At 42.2% G+C, this 23,013-nt stretch overlaps 1 protein-coding gene across 1 annotated transcript; it reads left to right on the forward strand.

Annotated features, from left to right (window-relative positions):
- The first annotated feature begins 241 nt into the window (after positions 1-241).
- LOC120066554 (apoptosis-inducing factor 3-like) lies at positions 242-22,914 on the forward strand. Its single transcript, XM_039017979.1, has 19 exons — positions 242-257; positions 1,157-1,215; positions 1,374-1,414; positions 2,697-2,806; positions 3,009-3,118; positions 3,320-3,364; positions 3,624-3,693; positions 3,816-3,928; positions 4,580-4,666; positions 4,997-5,088; positions 5,278-5,344; positions 5,842-5,901; positions 6,019-6,082; positions 6,238-6,314; positions 7,849-7,966; positions 9,839-9,937; positions 10,013-10,088; positions 21,145-21,249; positions 22,875-22,914. The coding sequence occupies exons 1-19, from the start codon at positions 242-244 to the stop codon at positions 22,912-22,914; spliced, it is 1,449 nt and encodes a 482-aa protein (XP_038873907.1).
- The last annotated feature ends 99 nt before the right edge of the window (positions 22,915-23,013 follow it).

Here is a 23,013-nt window from a genome sequence, read left to right on the forward strand (position 1 = left end):
TTTCAGTGCTCCTCAACTTTTCCTGCACTTTTACCGACCTGTCAAATCATCGAGGGGCCGAGGGATGAGGGTTGGAACAGGTTTGGTTGCCGAGAAAACGGACTGTTGTCCCATCGCGATAGGTGCTTTCCGCTAATGCAAAGACTGCCTCCGGACACTTTCATAAAACATACCTGAATTCTTATCACATGTTCGTTGAGGACTATTGAGGAACGTCTGTAATTACTGTAGAATCAGCGGGATGTCTGGAAGGCCACGTGAGTACCGTTTTCTGTGTGAAAAAATGATTTAGTAATGGTTGAATGAGTAGGCTAGACTGGTGCGTAAAAGTCCGCTCACGACTCACCTGTCAAATCATCCAGCAGATTGTAAAGGCTCTCCCTCATGCGTTGCATAATTCTCCTGTGATGTTGCAGGCAGGTGGATTTTCCATTCTGCTCTACTGTAAATTGTAATCTCACTGTGTTATACACCATGTTCATGTGTTTTAGAAACTATGAGAGAATGACATACTTACTCATACACCTATAACATCCTTGGGTACATTTTTAAATAAGTTAACCACTTTTTTATAGAAAATAAGATATTTGTAAAAGCACACCTGATACATTTTCTTCTTGAATATTTGGTCATCTTACTTTCATGAGCAGTTTATGGAGAGGACAGAGTTGACAATAAGCCCAGATGTATTTTGTCCTCTTATGTGAGTCACCCTTCACACACAGAGAATGGGTCAACAACTTCTAACACTCCTGTGTGTGTGTGTGTGTGTGTGTGTGTGTGTGTGTGTGTGTGTGTGTGTGTGTGTGTGTGTGTGTGTGTGTGTGTGTGTGTGTGTGTGTCTGTGTCTGTGTCTGTGTCTGTGTCTGTGTCTGTGTGTGTCTGTGTGTCTGTGTGTCTGTGTGTCTGTGTCTGTGTCTGTGTCTGTGTCTGTGTGTGTGTGTGTGTGTCTGTGTCTGTGTCTGTGTCTGTGTCTGTGTCTGTGTCTGTGTGTGTCTGTGTGTCTGTGTGTGTCTGTGTGTGTCTGTGTGTGTCTGTGTGTGTCTCTGTGTCTGTGTCTGTGTCTGTGTGTGTGTGTGTGTGTGTGTGTGTGTGTGTGTGTGTGTGTGTGTGTGCGTGTGCGTGTGCGTGTGCGTGTGTGTGTGTGTGATCACAGATTTTAGCGAGTTGCTGGACGTCGACCCAGATGAAGCGTCTGAAGAGCTGACAGAGGTGGTGTGTCTGGAGTCAGAACTAAAGGACGGACAGTAAGAAAGAGAGGGGAGAGGGGTGGAGAAAGAGAGGGATGGAGATAATATATATATATATATATATATATATATATATATATATATATATATATATATATATATATATATATATATATATAAAAGACAGAGGTGGTGTGTCTGGAATCAGAACTACAGGATGGTCAGTAATAGGGATGTGGCATATTTTTTTAAATAACGCTTAAACCGTCATTTTTTAAATCAGTTTTCCGTTAAAACAATAAGAAAAAATGAATACATTTCCACATAAATTCACAATGGAGCTGCGCTGTTGCCAGCAACGTTTTGTGTCTCACGATGCGTCCCTTTCAGATGGTTATTGCACCTGTACTACCATTCCTGTATTTTAATTCCACCTTGCAAAGTTTGCATTTCCTTCCTTATTTAACTTCTCAAATTATTGCCATACCCATACAGGACTTTTTCCAACTGTTAACGATGATGACGTAGTGGTGGAGAGTCGACTGCAAAATAATTGATTCCTCGACTCCTTGCACGTGTCCTCCGGCTGTCGACTCCCATTTATGAGTGTCAAGATTCTTATTCCGCTAAGAATCGACTCCTAAGATTCAGTATTTTTGGAACAGATGGGACTGATTAGTTGCCTTACTTCCGAGATCACAAACACACGCATGGAGAGACAGAGAGAGAGGGGAGGGGCACAGTATAGGCAGGTGGGCCACCAGGGAGACAGAGTCAGAACTGTGAACTAGGCCTATTAATCGGCAATCAAAAGCTGTATCTCACAATGGAATGCTGTACCCCAAAATTTCTAAGCTTGCAATGTCTCTTAACTTCAGTAAAGCCGGGCCTATCATCAATGAATAGGCTAGGATACTAAGAGGATCTAGGTGCAAAACTGGGTGATAGCCAAGCAGATAAGAAATTGGGTCAGTCACTGAAAGGTTGCTGGTTCGAATCCCTGCGATGATTAGGTGAAAGTTGTCGATGTGCCCTTGAGCAAGGCACTTAAGCGTAATTGCTCCTGTAAGTCGCTCTGGAAAAAGAGCGTCTGCTAAAATGACCCAAAACAAACGTCACTGTTCACAGGTTCTGTTCACAGCGTGGTAGCCAGGCACCAAGATAGTGGAGAAGTTGAGCCTCGCGCTTAAGTGCTCTAAGTTGTTGCAGAAATTGACCTACTATGCTGTTTACCATCTACATCCTATCGATGAATCTACCTTTACACAACTTTCCCCAGGCCTTTATAGCCTATCGCCTAGTTAGGCTATAACCCAGAAAATAATGTGTTTTGTGATTCAAATGTTTGGGTATTTTCTTAAATGTAAGGATCCCAGTTTCATCACACCCTATTCAGTAAGAAAGAGGGAAGAGAGGATGGAGATAGAGAAAACATGGGTCAGAAAGCACAGAGAGACAGATCAGTACACATGTTGTACACACATTCGTTTGTGTGTGTGTGTTTAGGATGATGGAGGTGGAGGTGGGACGTCACAATGTTCTGTTGGTACGGAGTGAAGGCATATACAGCGCCATCGGCAACCAGTGTACACACTACGGCGCTCCCTTGAGCAAAGGTGAGGAAGTACAGTCAGTGTGTGTGTGTCCCTGTGAGTGCATGTTCTCCAAGTCATGTACTGTACACAATGTATTGGCTGTTATAATAGTGTATTGTGTGTGTGTGTGTGTGTGTGTGTGTGTGTGTGTGTGTGTGTGTGTGTGTGTGTGTGTGTGTGTGTGTGTGTGTGTGTGTGTGTGTGTGTGTGTGTGTGTGTGTAGGGGTTCTATCAGGGCACAGGGTGCGATGCCCGTGGCACGGGGCCTGCTTCAACATCCAGACAGGAGACCTGGAAGAATTCCCTGGCATGGACTGTCTACCCTGTCACACGGTAGGGAGGGAAAGGGTGGCAGGGAGGGGGAGGTATGAGAGGGTGAAGAGAGAAATATAGAAAGAGAAACCTGGAGGAATACCCTGGCATGGACTGTCTGCCGCAAGGTGGGTCTAACAGACAGAAAGACAGGCAGGAAGACAGACAGACAGGCAGGCAAGAAGACAGGCTTTGATTGACTTTGTTTGATATATTTTTCAGGTGAAAGTCGAAAACAACAAAGTGTATGTGTCCGTAAACAAAAAGGTAAGCATCACTTTTAAAAATCGCATTGATTTTATTAAATGCCAGAATATTACAACATGCTGCATTTGCTGTCAAGCTGAAGCTCTCATTTCGGTTTCGATTTACTGTCACTGTTGCCTTAACCATGTCATACAGAAACAGTAAGAGCCGAAAAACTCTTTGAGTTAGTTATAGATGGATCATAAAGCAGTTATGAATTCTTTATGACCCTTTATGTCACTCTATGTCATGTGGTGTTTGTGTGTAGGCAGCGAGACAGACCAAACGAATAAAGTGTATGGGCTCCAGAGTAGAAGGTGTCATCCACACCATCCTACTGCTCGGGGGAGGTGAGGACGGGATACTGGGGCTCAGTGTGCGTGTGTGTGCACAAGTGCTTTGTGTGTGTGTGTGTGTATGTGGTTGCGCAGGTGAGTGTGCGTGATGGTGTGCTCTCTCTCTGTAAGCGCAGGGTCTGCGTCGTTGGTGTGTGCGGAAACTCTGAGACAGGAGAACTTTGGAGGCAGAATCATCATGGTAACCAGGGACAACCTTCTGCCCTATGACAAAACACGACTCAGCAAGGTAAATTACCCAAATTCTGTATCTTCTGCAAAATTCCCAGGTTTTTCCAGAAATCCTGTTTGTAGGATTCCAGATTTCCTGCTCATTCCCTTCTTATTCTGGGCTCCCGAGTAGCACAGCGGTCTAAGGCACTGCATCTCTGTGCAAGAGGCGTCACTGTAGTCTCTGGTTTGAATCCAGGCTGCCTCACATCTGGCCATGATTGGGAGTCCCATAGAGCAGTGCACAATTGGCCCAGGTTTGGCCGGGGTAGGCAGACATTGTAAATAAGAATTTGTTCTTAACTGACTTGCCTAGTTAAATAAAACCTTCTGGGCATCAACCGACCAGGATTTCTGAATAACCTGAGATTTTTGGGAGCGTAACCAGAACTCTGCTTACCCTCCCAAATCCTTACCTTATTCATTAGCTGAGGAAATAGAAAATCGGCATGTTTCTATTCTGGTAGGGGCAAAGGTCATGGGGTCAGAGGGGAGGTCAAGCCCTATAGATCTATAAAAAATAGAATAGATGGGTAACTCATTCTGGAGTTTAAAAAAAGTAAAAAGTAGTCCTAAAATATGTTTTTATTCTTTCTAACCGTCACCTAGTTGGGTTTGAGTATGTTATGAATAACACATCATTGTACCCCCCCCCCCCCCCCCTCCCCAGGTAATGAATGTGGAGAATGACAGCATTTTGCTGAGGAGGATGGAGTTCTTCCATAAATACGACATCGAGGTGTGGCTCCGCAAAGAGGTGGATACAATACAGCTTTATTTATCCAACTGTTACATAGTCCTCATTCTCCTGGCCTTTACTTTCTGTTGCGTTAATTTAGGAAGGATGAGTTTCTTGAACAAATTATTCTCAAGGTTCTATTGGAATTCTACTGTTCGAACAGATGACCTCAAAGGGTTAATTTAGATAACATGGCTCTCTCTCTCACTATGTTTTCTCTTTTGTGCTCATTCACCTGTAGTATATCTGCCTGTATTTACAGCATATGAGTGCACTATATTTATGGCCATTGCTTGGTTGTTTGCAAGCTCTGACGCCTTCTCAAGCTCTGTGTTATTGTCATGACAGGCCATGTCATTGGACACAGAGAAGAAGAAAGTAACATTTGATGACGGTTCAGTCCAGAGCTACGACCAGCTCCTCATATCCACAGGCTGCAGGTGTGTACATACTCACACAAACACACATACACACACACACACTAACACGCATGCATGCAGAGAACAGTAACCCCAATGTGATCACCATTCCACCCACCTCAGAACACAGCAGTTAGAGAATGGGAATAGGAATGTCCATTCTACTTATTCTATTTCTGTGTTCTGATCCATTCTAATTATGTTGTGTAGAGCGAAGGGTCTGGAGTGTCCAGGTAAAGACCTGGAGAATGTAAAGATGCTGGAGACACCGGAGGATGCAAGGCAGATACATGTTGCCTGTCTGGGCTGTCATATCGTCATCGTGGGGACATCCTTCGTTGGTACACCGTCTCATTCTGTCTCAAATTGACACTTTATGCCCCAACAATGCACTACTTTTGTCCAGAGCTCTCTGTCTTTGTGTGACTCTGGCCAAAAGTTGTGCACTACACTATGAATAGCCCTGATCTGTGTATTTCCCTGGCTGTGTGTTGTGTTTAGGCATGGAGGTGGCATCCTATATGACAGACAAGGCCTCCAGCATCACAGTGATTGGCAGCAGTGAGCTACCCTACCAGAAGACCTTGGGCCCTGAGATTGGCAAGGTCACCATGATGGTGAGAGACAGGAGAGGGAGCTCCGAACCCTCGTTTTATTTAAGCTTCCAATGTATAACTAAGCTGCATTTAAAACTGCTTAGAAGTCATCTTCCTTTCTGCCTCCTCACCCCTCTCACCTCTCATCCCCTCCTTGTGTTGACAGATGCTTGCAGAGAAGGATGTGGCGTTTTATATGAATGACAATGTGTCAGAGGTCCGCGGAGAGAACGGAAAGGTACAGTAGAGAGACCTCCCTGTGTCAGTGTCCTGGCAACATGAAGAGAATCCCATTATAGTTGTGTAGCTGTGTTGGGTTATTCAATGAGAATAGCATGTGTTTGTCTCTGTGCAGGTAAAAGATGTTGTGCTGAAGAGTGGGACAGTCATTCCTGCTGATGTTTTAATTGTTGGCATCGGTATGTACAACACAGGACAATTATTACACTTTGAATTCAGTGTACTACACAACCTCATAAAGACCTACTACTGTATGGCAAATCTGAAATATAAAGACATTTCTCTCTTTCTTCTCTCTATCTCCTCTCTCTTTCCTGTATCTCCCTCCCTCCAGGTGTGATCCCGAACTCAGAGTTCCTGCAGGGTACTCCCATAGCGATGGACTCTAAGAGCTCAGTCATAGTGGACAAGGTGAGCTCCAATTGGATGGCTGAATAAAGCATGTTGTTGTTCTGCTGAATCAAACCAAGGGTTGCTTTGTTTGTTAATAGTAAGAATGTTGAGATCTAATTTGTGGCATTTGTTGTAGCTTTATTTGTGGGAGGTTAGGAGTAAATAAAGCTTTACTCTTTTGACGGTATGTAGGCTCTATGTTAGCCCAAAGGCCTGGCTAAAAGCAATAGTGAGGGAAGGTATGCAGCCGGCTATACACTCGTATCTCCTGTGGACCGGTTCGTACAACAAAAACATTCTCCATTCAGGCTGCAAAGGCGTCTGTTTCCTCCTTAACTACAAAATATGCATACTTTCTTTATGAGACACCATTTCCCACCACCATTCTAGAGTGGCTAATGCTAGTCCCAAATGTTGCATAGCGTGTTCAGCCAATCAGGTTGCAGCAGTCTATTGTTTTTCACCTCTGGTCTGATAGTCCGTGACTTGCATTAGCCATGGTGCTTCATAAAGAAAGTATGCATATTTTCCCAGTTTAAAAAAATAATAATATTAAATCGAGTTAAGGAGGAAACCTTTGCAGCCTGAATATAGAAACCGGTCCACAGGAATACAAGTGTATAGCTGGCTGCACACATTCCCTTCGAAGGAAAGATGAAACGACTCAACATCACCATCTGCCGACCTTTGGGCTAGCTCTATGTAGGCTGTATGACAGTGTTTATAGGGAGAATCTCAATTGCATACTCCTCGCGTCCTCTTTCCTTGCCTCCTTCTCAAAACCAATTGGGGGGGACCTCTGGCTTTCTCATCCAGTGGGTTTTGAGGTGGTGTGGAGAGAGATCGTGAGGAGTATGCAGTTGAGATTCTTCCCCAGAGTTTATTTATAGAGTGTAACTGTCAGTGGTGTAGTGGAGAAAAACGCTGATCACCATTCACCAGTGTTGGGGAAGCTACTCTGAAAATATAGTTTACTAAACTACCAATTACTTCACACTAAAGCTACCTTCAAGAAGGATATAGTTGACTTAACTAAGGTTAGTTAGAAAAAGTAGTTCACTACATCCAAACTACTTTGTGAAAAATGATCACATCTAAATCTAATGTCACGGACTACAAATTGCAAGAACAGATCACTTTGGAATCAGATGTTAACAGAATGTGCACTTTCGCCTATGAAACATAAAAAGTGAGAATAAAGCACACAAACTGTTTCAAATGAGATTAAGGCAGGTCTGATGCTGAAAAAAAAATAATACTTCACCCATATGTCAAAAAGTTATTCATTACTGAGATTTGAATTTAGTTCAGCTACCACCAAGCTACTACAAAATGTAATTCAATTACTAGTTGAACTATAAGTAGTTCACTACTCCCCAACACGGCCATTTGTGGTTAGTAAAGTAACGCTCCCTATACTTTCAATGCATTGTTCTGCAAAAGGTGGGTAACTGCCTGTGCAAAATAAAAAAGCGGTGTTTACATGCACCTACCCTCCACTACACAACTTGTTACTATACTAAGTGTGTGTGGTTCCTCTCCTCTCCTGCAGTGCATGAGGACCAATGTTCTCGAAGTGTTCTGTGGAGGAGACCTGGCTACCTTCCCCCTGACAATGGCTAAAGACCAGAGAGTCAATATAGGACACTGGCAGATGGCACAGGCACACGGTAACTCACCCAGGCCAATTTAAACACATGCATCAGGCTTTTACCTTGATTTTTTTATTTCTTTATTTAACTAGGCAAGTCAGTTAGGAACAAATTCTTATTTACAATGACGGCCTACCCCGGCCAAACCCAGATGACACTGGGCCAATTGTGCGCCGCCATATGGGACTCCCAATCACGGCCGGATGTGATTCAGCCTGGACCTTTGCTGTTAAAGAAAATATGGCCTCAATAATCTTTCAGATCAAAAATATCTAAAAAGCAAACCTTGTTTGTGCAAAAGTCTCTAGGGTTTGACTAATGTGGGTTTTACTGGGCTTTTACTTAAAGTACCAGTCAAAAGTTTGGACACACTTACTCATTCAAGGGTTTTTCTTTATTTTTACTATTTTCTACATTGTAGAATAATAGTGAAGACATCAAAACTATGAAATAACACATATGGAATCATGTAGTAACAAATTTACCACATGATTCCATATTTAAACAAATTTTATATTTGAGATTCTTCAAAGTAGCCACCCGTTGCCTTGATCACAGCTTTGCACAATCTTGGTATTCTCTCAACCAGCTTCATGAGGTAGTCATCTGGAATGCATTTCAATGAGCAGGTGTGCCTCTTTAAAAGTAAATTTGTGCGTTTGAACCAATCAGTTGTGTTGTGACAAGGTAAGGTTGGTTTACAAAAGATAGCCCAATTTGATAAAAGACCAAGTCCATATTGTGGCAAGAACAGCTCAAATATGCAAAGACAAACGACAGTCCATTATTACTTTAAGTCAGTCAATCTGGAAATTTCAAGAACTTTGAAAGTTTCTTCAAGTGCAGTCGCTAAAACCATCAAGGGCTATGATGAAACTGGCTCTCATGAGGACCGCCACAGGAAAGGAAGACCCAGAGTTACCTCTGCTGCAGAGGATACATTCATTAGAGTTAACTGCAGATTGCATCCCAAATAAATGCTTCAGAGTTCAAGTAACAGACACATATCCACATCAACTGTTCTGAGGAGACTGCGTGAATCAGGCCTTCATGGTCAAATTGCTGCAAAGAAACCACTACTAAAGGACACCAATAAGAAGAAGAGACTTGCTTTGGCCAAGAAACACGAGAAATAGACATTAGACCGGTGGAAATCTGTCCTTTGGTCTGATGAGTCCAAATTTGAAATGTTTGGTTCCAACCGTCGTGTTTTTGTGATCTCCACATGTGTGGTTCCCACCGTGAAGCATGGAGGAGGAGGTGTGATGGTGCGGCGGTGCTTTGCTGGTGACACTATCAGTGATTTATTTTGAATTCAAGGCACACTTAACCAGCATGGCTACCACAGCATTCTGCCTGGATGCACCATCCCATCTGGTTTGCATTTAGTGGGACTATCATTTGTTTTTCAATCGGGTCAATGACCAAACACACCTTCAGGCTGTGTAAGGGCTATTTTACCAAGAAGAGCTTTATCAGATGACCAGGCCTCTACAATCACCCAACCTCAACCCAACTGAGATGGTTTCGGACGAGTTGGACCGCGGAGTGAATGAAAAGTGGCAAACAAGTGCTCAGTATATGTGGGAACTCCTTCAAGACTTTTGGAAAAGCATTCCGGGTGACGCTGTTTGAGAGAATACCAAGATTGTGCAAAGCTGTCATCAAGACAAAGGGAATCTAAAATATATATTTTGATTTGTTTAGCACTTTTTTCCATATGTGTTATTTCATAGTTTTGATTTCTTCACTATTATTATACAATGTAGAAAATAGTTAAAAATAAATAAATAATAATTGAATGAGTCGGTGTGTCCAAACTTTTGACTGGTACTGTATATAGTCGCTATTGATTTTTATGTTGTTGCTGTGTGTGTGGTGTTGTTGTAGGGAGAGTAGCAGCCCTGAACATGCTGAATATACCCACTGAACTCAACTCTGTCCCTTACTACTGGACCGTCCTACTGGGGAAGACCATCAGATACACAGGTAAGCCTATCCACTACACACACCTTAACACACCTGAACGCGCACTAATCATTGGTGTATATGTGTCCTTTGCAGGCTATGGGGAAGGATACACTGACATCGTGGTAAAAGGGAAAGTGGAGGAACAAAAGTTCCTGGCCTTTTATATCAAGTGAGTCAACAAAAAACGGCATTGTTCAAATGGACGTGTGTGTGAGAATGTGAGAATGTGATGCCTGTATGCATGTATGTGTCTGTGGCTGTGTGTGTGTGTGTTTGTATGTGTGCGTGTATACTTTAACAGAAGATGTGTGTGTGTGTGTGTGTGTGTGTGTGCATGAATGCATGGCAGGGTTTCCATTAGCCTGTAATTGGTGGCCTTTGGCCTATGCTACTGTTGATTGCAAAGACGGAGGCTGTTTTCATTGAAGTCGAACAACAGTTAGAGAGCATGCCTATAGTGAAAAGCCTACAAGGCAGAGCTCCAGACTGCAACCATTTAGTCACATTTTGCGACCTTTTCACTTGGCTGTGCGAGTAAAAAAAACATATTGGTCGCATCGGTGCGAGCTGCACATTCCTTCAAATCACTCAAAACGTCCTATTTTTTAGGAGGCTAAAACCATGATTTGGTCTAACAGTAAAGTACATTATCCTCATTATTCCTGTAATGAAAGTGTCTGCCTGCCTGCCCCTGTACCTGTTTCACTGGGGCCTGCTGCTGTGTTGAGCGAGCCACTCTCTTTCCCAGGGTGAAGAAAAGTGTTCTGGTTGTATCATTTTGTTCAAATCCAATTGCGGGGGAAACACGGCTATCCTGTTGTCACAGATGGAGAGAGGGTGTTCTCAGCTTTTTGTAGGTGTGCTGTTTATTTCTCAACTCTACATTTTGAGCTCAATTGCAGCTACTTTACAAACAAGACATTTGATATGGCTTTGAGATACGAAGTCTGTGAAATTTTGATAGGCCTCATTAACCTCTAATTCCTCCCAAACCCGGATCCGGGAGCACCCCCATCAGTAAAAAAGCTGACTAGCATAGCCTAGCATAGCGTCACAAGTAAATACTAGCATCTAAATATCATTAAATCACAAGTCCAAGACACCAGATGAAAGATACACATCTTGTGAATCCAGCCATCATTTCTGATTTTTAAAATGTTTTACAGGGAAGACACAATATGTAAATCTATTAGCTAACCACGTTAGCAAAAGACACCACTTTTTTTACTCCACCAGTTTTTTACTCCATCAGTAGCTATCACAAATTCGACCAAATAAAGATATAAATAGCCACTAACCAAGAAACAACTTCATCAGATGACAGTCTGATAACATATTTATTGTATAGCATATGTTTTGTTAGAAAAATGTGCATATTTCAGGTATAAATCATAGTTTACCATTGCAGCCACCATCACAACTCTCACCAAAGCGACTAGAATAACTACAGAGAGCAACGTGTATTACCTAATTACTCATCATAAAACATTTCTTAAAAATACACAGCGTACAGCAATTGAAAGACACAGATCTTGTGAATCCAGACAATATTTCAGATTTTCTAAGTGTTTTACAGCGAAAACACAATATAGCGTTATATTAGCTTACCACAATAGCAAACATCACAACAGCATTGATTCAAGCCAAACATAGCGATAACGTATAAACCACCAAAAGATATTAATTTTTTCACTAACCTTCTCAGAATTCTTCAGATGACAGTCCTGTAACATCATATTACACAATGCATATAGAGTTTGTTCGAAAATGTGCATATTTAGCGGCACAAATCGTGGTTATACAATGTGATTAGTGGCCAAAACTTCAAGCAATCTGTCCGGCGCCATCTTGGAGAGGCACCTATTCTAATCGAAAACTATTCATAAACTTGACTAAAAAATACAAGTTGGACAGCAAATGAAAGATAAATTAGTTCTTAATGCAATCGCTGTGTTAGATTTTTAAAATTAACGTTACTGCGCAATACAGCGTGCGCTAAAGCGAGACCGCACCATAATTCATGGCGGAATTATTATTTGACATTTGTCAACATAAGTACGAATTAACAGCATAAAGACTGCTTACTATTAGCTGAGCTTCCATCAGAATCTTGGGCAAGGTGTCCTTTCTCCAGAACAATCGTCTTTGGGTTGAAAGATGTCCTCTTGTCCTGTTGAAATAGCCGCTAATGTTAGCCACCCACTGGAGAGGTGTCCAACTCGTGAAAGCGCATCACAAAGAAATCCAGGAAAATCGCAATAAACTGCTATAAACTGCTATAAGTCGGTTTAAATTAACTACCTTATGATGTCTTTAACACCTATAACGAATAAAAACATGACCGGAGATATAGAACTACTAAAACGAAAGCGTTTGCAGGACGCCATTGTGATGTCTTCTTGCGCCAGGCGCACCGTTGAAAAGGACGGTACTTCCGTTCCACGGTCTTATATAGGGTCCCAGATTGCGCAATCCACTCCATTCAAATTCTCCCCGCTTACTGACATCTAGAGGAAGACGTATGCAGTGCATGTAGCCCGATGGCTTACATGGGGACTTATAAACTGACCTCAGAACAGGGACCTCGATTTCTGAAATCTCACTCCCTGACAGGAAATGTGCTGCAGAATGAGTTCTGTTTCACTCAGAGAAATAATTCAAACGGTTTTAGAAACTAGAGTGTTTTCTATCCAATAGTAATAATAATATGCATATTGTACGAGCAAGAATTGAGTACGAGGCAGTTTAATTTGGGAACGAATTTGTACATGGTCGAAATGGCGCCCCCCTAGTGTCAAGAGGTTAAGCGGAATGCTACAACTTTTTGGGGCCATTAAATGTCCTGTTAGTATAATACATGGCTACTAGCTGTGGGTATTATCTGTAGAGATAGTGACCTAGTAGTTAGGTTTTGTTTTTACATTAAATGTACTGTTAGATTAATACATGTGTCACGTTCCTGACCTGTTTTCTGTTAGTTTTGTATGTGTTAGTTGGTCAGGACGTGAGTTTGGGTGGGCAGTCTATGTTTTGTGTTTCTATGTTTGTTTAATGGGTACCTGATATGGTTCTCAATTAGAGGCAGGTGGTTTTCATCTCCTCTGATTGAGAATCATATTAAGGTAGGTGGTGTCACATTGTTTGTTTGTGGGTGGTTGTCTCCTGTGTCTGTGTTTGTCGCGCCACACGGGACTGTCTCGGTTTGTTTGTTCGTTCGTTCGGTTTATGTAGTCTGTTCCTGTTTCATGCGTTCTTCGTGTCATGTAAGTTCTTATGTTCAGGTTCGTCTACGTCGTTTATTGTTTTGTAGTTTGTTAAAGTGTTTTCGTGTTTTTCCGTTTTGTTAATAAATATCATGTCATATAACCACGCTGCATTTTGGTCGAATCACTACTCCTCCTTTTCGGATGAAGAGGAGGAGGAACGCCGTTACAACATGGCTACTAGCTCAAAGAAAATGAAATCGAATGTATTTATATAGCCCTTCGTACATCAGCTGATATATCAAAGTGCTGTACAGAAACCCAGCCTAAATCCCAAACAGCAAGCAATGCAGGTGTAGAAGCACGGTGGCTAGGAAAAACTCCCTAGAAAGGCCAAAACCTAGGAAGAAACCTAGAGAGGAACCAGGCTATGAGTGGTGGCCAGTCCTCTTATGGCTGTGCCGGGTGGAGATTATAACAGAACATGGCCAAGATGTTCAAATGTTCATAAATGACCAGCATGGTCAAATAATAATAATCACAGTAGTTGTCGAAGGTGCAACAAGTCAGCACCTCAGGAGTAAATGTCAATTGGCTTTTCATAGCCGATCATTGAGAGTATCTCTACCGCTCCTGCTGTCTCTAGAGAGTTGAAAACAGCAGGTCTGGGACAGGTAGCACGTCCGGTGAACAGGTCAGGGTTCCATAGCCGCAGGCAGAACAGTTGAAACTGGAGCAGCAGCACAGCGAGGTGGACTGGGGACAGCAAGGAGTCATCATGCCAGGTAGTCCTGAGGCAGTGTTCTAGGGCTCAGGTCCTCCGAGAGAGAGAAAGAAAGAATTAGAGAGAGCATACTTAAATTCACACAGGACACCGGATAAGACAGGAGAAATACTCCAGATATAACAGACTGACCCTAGCCCCCTGACACATAAACTACTACAGCATAAATACTGGAGGCTGAGACAGGAGGGGTCAGGAGACACTGTGGCCCCATCCGATGATATCCCTGGACAGGGCCAAACAGGCAGGATATAACCCCACCCACTTTGCCAAAGCACAGCCCCCACACCACTAGAGGGATATCTTCAACCACCAACTTACCATCCTGAGACAAGGCCGAGTATAGCCCACAAAGATCTCCGCCACGGCACAACCCAAGGGGAGCGCCAATCCAGACAGGAAGACCACGTCAGCGACTCAACCCACTCAAGTGACGCACCCCTCCTAGGGACGGCATGGAAGAGCACCAGTAAGCCAGTGACTCAGCCCCTGTAAAAGGGTTAGAGGCAGAGAATCCCAGTGGAGAGAGGGGAACCGGCCAGGCAGGGACAGCAAGGGCGGTTCGTTGCTCCAGGGCCTCGTTCACCTTCACACTCCTGGGCCAGACTTCACTCAATCATATGACCTACTGAAGAGATGAGTCTTCAGTAAAGACTTAAAGGTTGAGACCGAGTCTGCGTCTCTCACATGGGTAGGCAGACCATTCCATAAAAATGGAGCTCTATAGGAGAAAGCCCTGCCTCCAACTGTTTGCTTAGAAATTCTAGGGACAATTAGGAGGCCTGCGTCTTGTGACCGTAATGTACGTGTAGGTATTTACGGCAGGACCAAATCGTAAAGATAGGTAGGAGCAAGCCCATGTAATGCTTTGAAGGTTAGCAGTAAAACCTTGAAATCAGCCCTTGTGTCACGCCCTGACCTTAGAGATCCGTTTTATGTCTCTATTTTGGTTGGTCAGGGCGTGAGTTTGGGTGGGCATTCTATGTCTGGTGTTCCATGTTGTCCTTGTTTTGTATTTCTATGTGTTTGGCCTGGTATGGTTCCCAATCAGAGGCAGCTGTCTATCGTTGTCTCTGATTGAGAACCATACTTAGGTACCCTGTTCCCACCTGTGTTTGTGGGTAGATATTTTCTGTTTAGTGTGTGTCGTCACCTTACAGAACTGTTCGTTTGTCGTTTTTGTTGTTTTGTTCAGTGTTCAGTTGATTGATTAAAATATGAACACTTACCACGCTGCACCTTGGTCCTCTTCTCCTTCTCCCGACGACGTTCGTTACACCTTGCCTTAACAGGAAGCCAGTGTAGGGAGGCTAGCACTGGAGTAATATGATCAAATTTTGGGGTTCTAGTCAGGATTCTAGCAGTCGTATTTAGCACTAACTGAAGTTTATTTAGTGCTTTATCCGGGTAGCCGGAAAGTAGAGCATTGCAGTAGTCTAACCTAGAAGTAACAAAAGCATGGATTAATTTTTCTGCATAACTTTTGGACAGAAAGTTTCAGATTTTTGCAATGTTACGTAGATGGAAAAAAGCTGTCCTTGAAACAGTCTTGATATGTTCGTCAAAAGAGAGATCAGGGTCCAGAGTAACGCCGAGGTCCTTCACAGTTTTATTTGAGACGACTGTACAACCATCAAGATTAATTAAAGATCTCTTTGTTTCTTGGGACCTAGAACAAGCATCTCTGTTTTGTCCGAGTTTAAAAGTAGAACGTTTACAGCCATCCACTTCCTTATGTCTGAAACACAGGCTTCTAGCGAGGGCAATTTTTGGGGCTTCACCATGTTTCATTGAAATGTACAGCTGTGTGTCATCCGCATAGCTGTGAAAGTTAACATTATGTTTTCGAATGACATCCCCAAGAGGTCAAATATATAGTGAAAACAATAGTGGTTCTAAAACGGAACCTTGAGGAACACCGAAATGTACAGTTGATTTGTCAGAGGACAAACCATTCACAGAGACAAATTGATATCTTTCTGACAGATAAGATCTAAACCAGGCCAGAACTTGTCCGTGTAGACCAATTTGGGTTTCCAATCTCTCCAAAAGAATGTGGTGATCGATGGTATCAAAAGCAGCACTAAGGTCTAGGAGCACGAGGACAGATGCAGAGCCTCGGACTGACGCCATTAAAAGGTCATTTACCACCTTCACAAGTGCAGTCTCAGTGCTATGATGGGGTCTAAAACCAGACTGAAGCATTTCGTATACATTGTTTGTCTTCAGGAAGGCAGTGAGTTGCCGCGCAACAGCTTTTCTAACATTTTTGAGAGGAATGGAAGATTCGATATAGGCCGATAGTTTTTTATATTTTCTGGGTCAAGGTTTGGCTTTTTCAAGAGAGGCTTTATTACTGCCACTTTTAGTGAGTTTGGTACACATCCGGTGGATAGAGAGCCGTTTATTATGTTCAACATAGGAGGGCCAAGCACAGGAAGCAGCTCTTTCAGTAGTTTAGTTGGAATCGGGTCCAGTACGCAGCTTGAAGGTTTAGAGTCCATGATTATTTTCATCATTGTCAAGAGATATAGTACTAAAACACTTGAGTGTCTCCCTTGATCCTAGGTCCTGGCAGAGTTGTGCAGACTCAGGACAACTGAGCTTTGGAGGAATGCACAGATTTAAAGAGGAGTCCGTAATTTGCTTTCTAATGATCATGATCTTTTCCTCAAAGAAGTTCATGAATTTATTACTGCTGAAGTGAAAGCCATCCTCTCTTGGGGAATGCTGCTTTTTAGTTTGCTTTGCGACAGTATCAAAAATACATTTCGGATTGTTCTTATTTTCCTCAATTAAGTTGGAAAAATAGGATGATCGAGCAGCAGTGAGGGCTCTTCAATACTGCACGGTACTGTCTTTCCAAGCTCGTCGGAAGACTTCCAGTTTGGTGTGGCGCCATTTCCGTTCCAATTTTCTGGAAGCTTGCTTCAGAGCTCGGGTATTTTCTGTATACCAGGGAGCTAGTTTCTTGTGACAAGTGTTTTTTGTTTTTAGGGGTGCAACTGCATCTAGGACATTGTGCAAGGTTAAATTGAGTTCCTCAGTTGGTTAACTGATTTTTGTCCTCTGACGTCCTTGGGTAGGCAGAGGGAGTCTGGAAGGGCATCAAGGAATCTTTGGGTTGTCTGAGAATTTATAGCACGACTTTTGATGCTCCTTGGTTGGGGTCTGAGCAGATTATTTGTTGCGATTGCAAACGTAATAAAATGGTGGTCCGATAGTCCAGGGTTATGAGGAAAAACATTAAGATCCACAACATTTATTCCATGGGACAAAACTAGGTCCAGAGTATGACTGTGGCAGTGAGTAGGTCCAGAGACATGTTGGACAAAACCCACTGAGTCGATAATGGCTCCGAAAGCCTTTTGGAGTGGGTCTGTGGACTTTTCCATGTAAATATTAAAGTCACCAAAAATTAGAATATTATCTGCTATGACTACAAGGTCCGATAGGAATTCTGGGAACTCAGTGAGGAACGCTGTATATGGCCCAGGAGGCCTGTAAACAGTAGCTGTAAAAAGTGATTGGGTAGGCTGCATAGATTCATGACTAGAAGCTCAAAAGACGAAAACGTCTGTTTTTTTTTTGTAAATTGAAATTTGCTATCGTAAATGTTAGCAACACCTCCGCCTTTGCGGGATGCACGGGGGATATGGTCACTAGTGTAACCAGGAGGTGAGGCCTCATTTAACACAGTAAATTCATCAGGCTTAAGCCATGTTTGTCAGGCCAATCACATCAAGATTATGATCAGTGAATAGTTCATTGACTATAACTGCCTTTGAAGTGAAGGATCTAACATTAAGTACCCCTATTTTGAGATGTGAGGTATCACAATCTCTTTCAATAATGGCAGGAATGGAGGAGGTCTTTATTCTAGTGAGATTGCTAAGGCGAACACCGCCATGTTTAGTGTTGCCCAACCTAGGTCGGGGCACAGACACGGTCTCAATGGGGATAGCTGAGCTGACTACACTGACTGTGCTAGTGGCAGACTCCACTAAACTGGCAGGCTGGCTAACAGCCTGCTGCCTGGCCTGCACCCTATTTCATTGTGGAGCTAGGGGAGTTAGAGCCCTGTCTATGTTCGTAGATAAGATGAGAGCACCCCTCCAGCTAGGATGGAGTCCGTCACTCCTCAACAGGCCAGGCTTGGTCCTGTTTGTGGGTGAGTCCCAGAAAGAGGGCCAATTATCTACAAATTCTATCTTTTGGGAGGGGCAGAAAACAGTTTTCAACCAGCGATTGAGTTGTGAGACTCTGCTGTAAAGCTCATCACTCCCCCTAACTGGGAGGGGGCCAGAAACAATTACTCGATGCCGACACATCTTTCTAGCTGATTTACACGCTGAAGCTATGTTGCGCTTGGTGGCCTCTGACTGTTCTATCCTAACATCGTTGGTGCCGACATGGATAACAATATCTCTATATTCTCTACACTCGCCAGTTTTAGCTTTAGCCAGCACCATCTTCAGATTAGCCTTAACGTCGGTAGCCCTGCCCCCTGGTAACCAGTGTATGATCGCTGGATGATTAGTTTTGGGCAAACGTGCCCAACTTCACATAACGCAAAGAAAAGAAAATGCCGAAAATCGCAATAAACGTTCAATAAACTGATATAACTCGGTTTAAAATAACTACTTTATGATGTTTTTATCACATATATCAAATAAAATCAGAGCCGGAGATATCTAACGTCTATACCGAAAGCTTTTCAGAACGCAACCTGGGGTTCCTTCTCGCGCCTTCCAAGACAATGAAAATTCCAGACACGTCATTCCAAAAGCTCTTGTTCGGCCTCAGATCAAGCTAGACACCCCATTCCACCTCTCACTGCCTGTTGACATCTAGTGGAAGGCGTATGCAGTGCATGTAGATCCATAGATTTCAGGCAAATTAATAGGAAGGCCCTGGAACAGAGCCTCGATTTCAGATTTTTCACTTCCTAACAGGAAGTTTGCTGCAAAATGAGTTCTGTTTTACTCACAGATATAATTCAAACGGTTTTAGAAACTAGAGAGTGTTTTCTATCCAATAGTAATACTAATATGCATATTGTACGAGCAAGAATTGAGTACGAGGCAGTTTCATTTGGGCACGATTTTTTACAAAGTGAAAATAGCGCCCCCCTATTGACAAAAGGTTAATGGGGAGAACCGGTTGAAAGTTTCTGTCGGCTGAATGAGCGACAACAGTTGTGCAGCATTTCCCTTCAGAAGCCATGAGAAAGTTGTCCGGCTGCGGGGACCGTGCGAGGGGATTTATACTAACGTTACTATCTGTACTTACTGGTGGCACAGACGCTGTTTCATCCTTTCCTACACTGAAATTACCCTTGCCTAACGATTGTGTCTGAAGCTGGGCTTGCAGCACAGCTATCCTCGCCGTAAGGCGATCGTTCTCCTGTATATTATGAGTACAGCAACTGCAATTAGAAGGCATCATGTTAATGTTACTACTTAGCTTCGGCTGTTGGAAGTCCTGACGAACCATGTCCAGATAAAACGTCCGGAGTGAAAAAGTTGAATGAAAAAAAGTTGAGTCAGGGAAAAACTAAGAATATAATCGGTAATTAAAAAGTAAAAACCGTAAAGTTGTCAGGTAGCAAAGTAATGTTGGCAACAAAACGCACAGCAGCACGTAAACAAGTCTGCGATAGCTGTGGGTATTATCTGTAGAGATAGTGACCTAGTAGTTGGGTTTTGTTTTTACATTAAATGTACTGTTAGATTAATACATGGCTACTAGCTGTGGGTATTATCTGTAGTGTTACTGATCTAGCTAATGTGTTTTGAGTTTCCACTTCATCAGTTGGTGAATTATTAGTCTAAATTAGCCTATGATATTAGAGCACGTAAAGATGCAGGCAAATTCATCTCTGTTGAACAAGAAAATGCAGGCCACCGTGCAACTCGCTATTCATCTAGGATGCCATTTTTGAACTTCAATGTATTATTATTTTCGTATTTATAATAATTTGTTTAATCATTATTATTATTATTGTATATAATTGTTATTATTGTAGGCCTTTTTATTAATCTAAACCAGTTATTTAAAAATGCTAAACGTATTTTGTTTCAGTCTGAATTAAATTAAGTTCGATCTGTCTTTTTTTAATTGTGTGCTCTGTATTTAGTTTAAGATAGGTTATAAGTAGGCATGTTGTAAAATAAATATCATTAGCCTATTGCTGTAATTGTTGGGGTACGGTAGGCACAAGTAGTTCTTGGTAATTGCTGCAAAATAACCTGTTGCAAATTTTTGTTAAGGTTTAAGCCAGTTCGGTTGAGCAATTTTCCTTGGCCAAACTAAATGTTTGTGTTTTCCGCAATATAATATCCTTCTCGTATTTTTCCTATAAACAATGGCTTGACCTACTTTTGATATTACCCTAATAAAGTTTAGAAACTTTTGCGAAGTTTTGGTGTGGTGCGGCTATTAGCCTACTATACTGCAGGCCTATGACATGAAGGCAGTGCGCACCGGCACAGCAACGGGCTCCGTCAGTTGAACTTGAGGTGAGGAAGAATGTGTTAGGCCTACCAGAGTTACTCAAATAATATAACAATATAATGCTTATTTTTATAAAAAATATTCTGATTACAATTTTGGGAATTAGCTTCCTTCTGTATACTTATATCTGTATAGCAGACGCAGTAGCTTGACAAGTATAAATAAAATAAATTATTGTTTTAGGAAAGTAAAAACCAATAAAACAATAGGCTATAAAGTTATGCATATTCTTTACCTTTATTTAACTAGGCAAGTCAGTTAAGAACAAATTATTATTTACAATGACGGCCTACCCCAGCCAAACCCAGACAATGCTGGGCCAATTGTGCACTGCCCTATGGGACTCCCAATGACAGCTGGATGTGGAGTTGGAGTTGAACCAGGGACGCCTCTTGCACTGAGATGCAGTGCCTTAGACCGCTGCGCCACTCGGGGGGCCCCAAATGCATATGCTACACATCAAAACACAAGGAATAGTGTTTTTGTAATATATTATATAGTCTGTAAGGACACGTAAATGTGGCTAATTTATCCCTTGATGGCACTGGCTGCGTGGCCTAATGTGTTAAGCACCCACTGCATATGGATGACCGGTACATTTCTCTATTGTCCGATAAATGAAAATCTTCCCCTGGTCACTTGTCTGGCGCAAAATTTTCCAGAAAACCTGGTGCATGTATGTATGAATACTATTCTTCTCCCCACTATTTTTCTCCCCGCAGGGATGATGAGGTAATAGCAGCAGCCAGTCTGAACTATGACCCAGCTGTTTCTGCTGTGGCCGAGAGGTTCGCTGCAGGAAACACCATCACTAAGAAAGAGGCTGAGTACGTGGCTGCCCACATCCCTCTCTCTCACTGTAAACTCATTATTTTATTTTCTCCAGGCAGACAGACAGACACAAGCACACACAGACACACACTGTAATACAGTGCCTTCAGAAAGTATTCACACCCCTTGACTTTTTCCACATTTTGTTGTGTTACAGCCTGAATTTTAAATGGATTAAATTGACAGTTTGTATCACTGGCCTACACACCATACCCCGTAATGTAATAGTGGAATTATGTTTTTAGAAATAAAATAAAAATGTGTTTAAAAAGTCACATAAATTGCATGGACTCACTCTGTATGCAATATTAGTGTTTAACATGATTTTTGAATGACTACCTCATCTCTGTACCCCACACATACAATTATCTGTAAGGTCCCTCAGTCAAGCAGTGAATTTCAAACACAGATTCAACAAACAAAGGCCAAGGAGGTTTTCCAATGCCTCGTAAAGAAGTGCACCTATTGATAGATGGGTAAAAGTTTTTTAAAAAAGCAGACATTGAATATCCCTTTGAGCATGGTAAAGTTATTCATTACACTTATTAATTACACTTTGGATGGTGTATCAATACACCCAGTCACTACAAAGACACAGGCGTCCTTCCTAACTCAGTTGCCGGAGAGGAATGGCTGTGAAAGGAGCAAACTCAGGAAGGATCAACAACATTGGAGTTACTCCACAATACTAACCTAAATGACAGAGTGAAAAGAAGGAAGCCTGTACAGAATAAAAATATTCCAAAACATGCATCCTGTTTGCAAAAAGGCACAAAAGTAAAGTAAAACTGCAAAAAATGAAATGAACTTTATGTCCTGAATACAAAGCATTATGTTTGGGGCAAATCAAACACAACCCATCATTGAGTACCACTCTTCATATTTTCAAGCTTAGTAATGGCTGCATCATGTTATAGTTATGCTTGTCATCCACAAGGACTAAGAGCTCAGGCAAAATCCTATTGGAAAACCTGGTTCAGTCTGCTTTCCAAGAGACACTGGGAGACATCTTTCAGCAGGACACTAACCCAAAACACAAGGCCAAATAGACACTGGAGTTGCTTACCAAGATGAAAGGGAATGTTCCTGAGTGGCCTAGTTACAGTTTTGACTTAAATCAGCTAGAAAATCTATGGCAAGACTTGAAAATGGCTGTCTAGCAATGATCAACAACCAACTTGACAGAGCTTGAAGAATATTTTTTATAATAAATGTGTAAATATTGTACAATCCAGGTGTCCAAAGCTCTTAGAGACTTACCCAGAAAGACTCACAGCTGTAATCGCTCTTAGAGACTTACCCAGAAAGACTCACAGCTGTAATCGCTCTTAGAGACTTACCCAGAAAGACTCACAGATGTAATCGCTGGCAAAGGTTATTCTAACATGTATTGACTCAGTGGGTTGAATACTTACTGTATCTAATTAAGATAGTTTTTTAAAATACATGTGTTTTTTTTAAATCCACTTTGACATTACAGAGTATTTTGTATAGATTGTTGAGAAAAAATTGACAATTAAATACATTTTAATCCCAACTTGTAACACAAAATGTGGAAGAAGTCAAGGGATGTGAATACTTTTTGAAGGCAATGTATCTCTTTCCCTTCTCTTCCTCACAGATCAGATGACCTGAGGTGGCTGAAGCTGGAACTGTCCTGATCATCCCTCCTTCCACTCATCCGTCTCAACATCACTTCATCTCCGACACACAAACACAGAATGTCCCCCCTCTGTCCATCTCTCCCTCCCTCCTCCTCC

This window comes from Salvelinus namaycush, chromosome 21 (assembly GCF_016432855.1).
Source record: "Salvelinus namaycush isolate Seneca chromosome 21, SaNama_1.0, whole genome shotgun sequence".
Classification (NCBI taxonomy): Eukaryota; Metazoa; Chordata; class Actinopteri; order Salmoniformes; family Salmonidae; genus Salvelinus; species Salvelinus namaycush.

Bases quoted from the DNA above. Each gene is read 5' to 3' on its own strand.
- LOC120066554 (XM_039017979.1), top strand. The intron at 2,807-3,008 runs GTGAGGAAGTAC...GTGTGTGTGTAG, and splicing joins CGGCGCTCCCTTGAGCAAAG to GGGTTCTATCAGGGCACAGG. The intron at 3,365-3,623 runs GTAAGCATCACT...GCAGCGAGACAG, and splicing joins ATGTGTCCGTAAACAAAAAG to ACCAAACGAATAAAGTGTAT.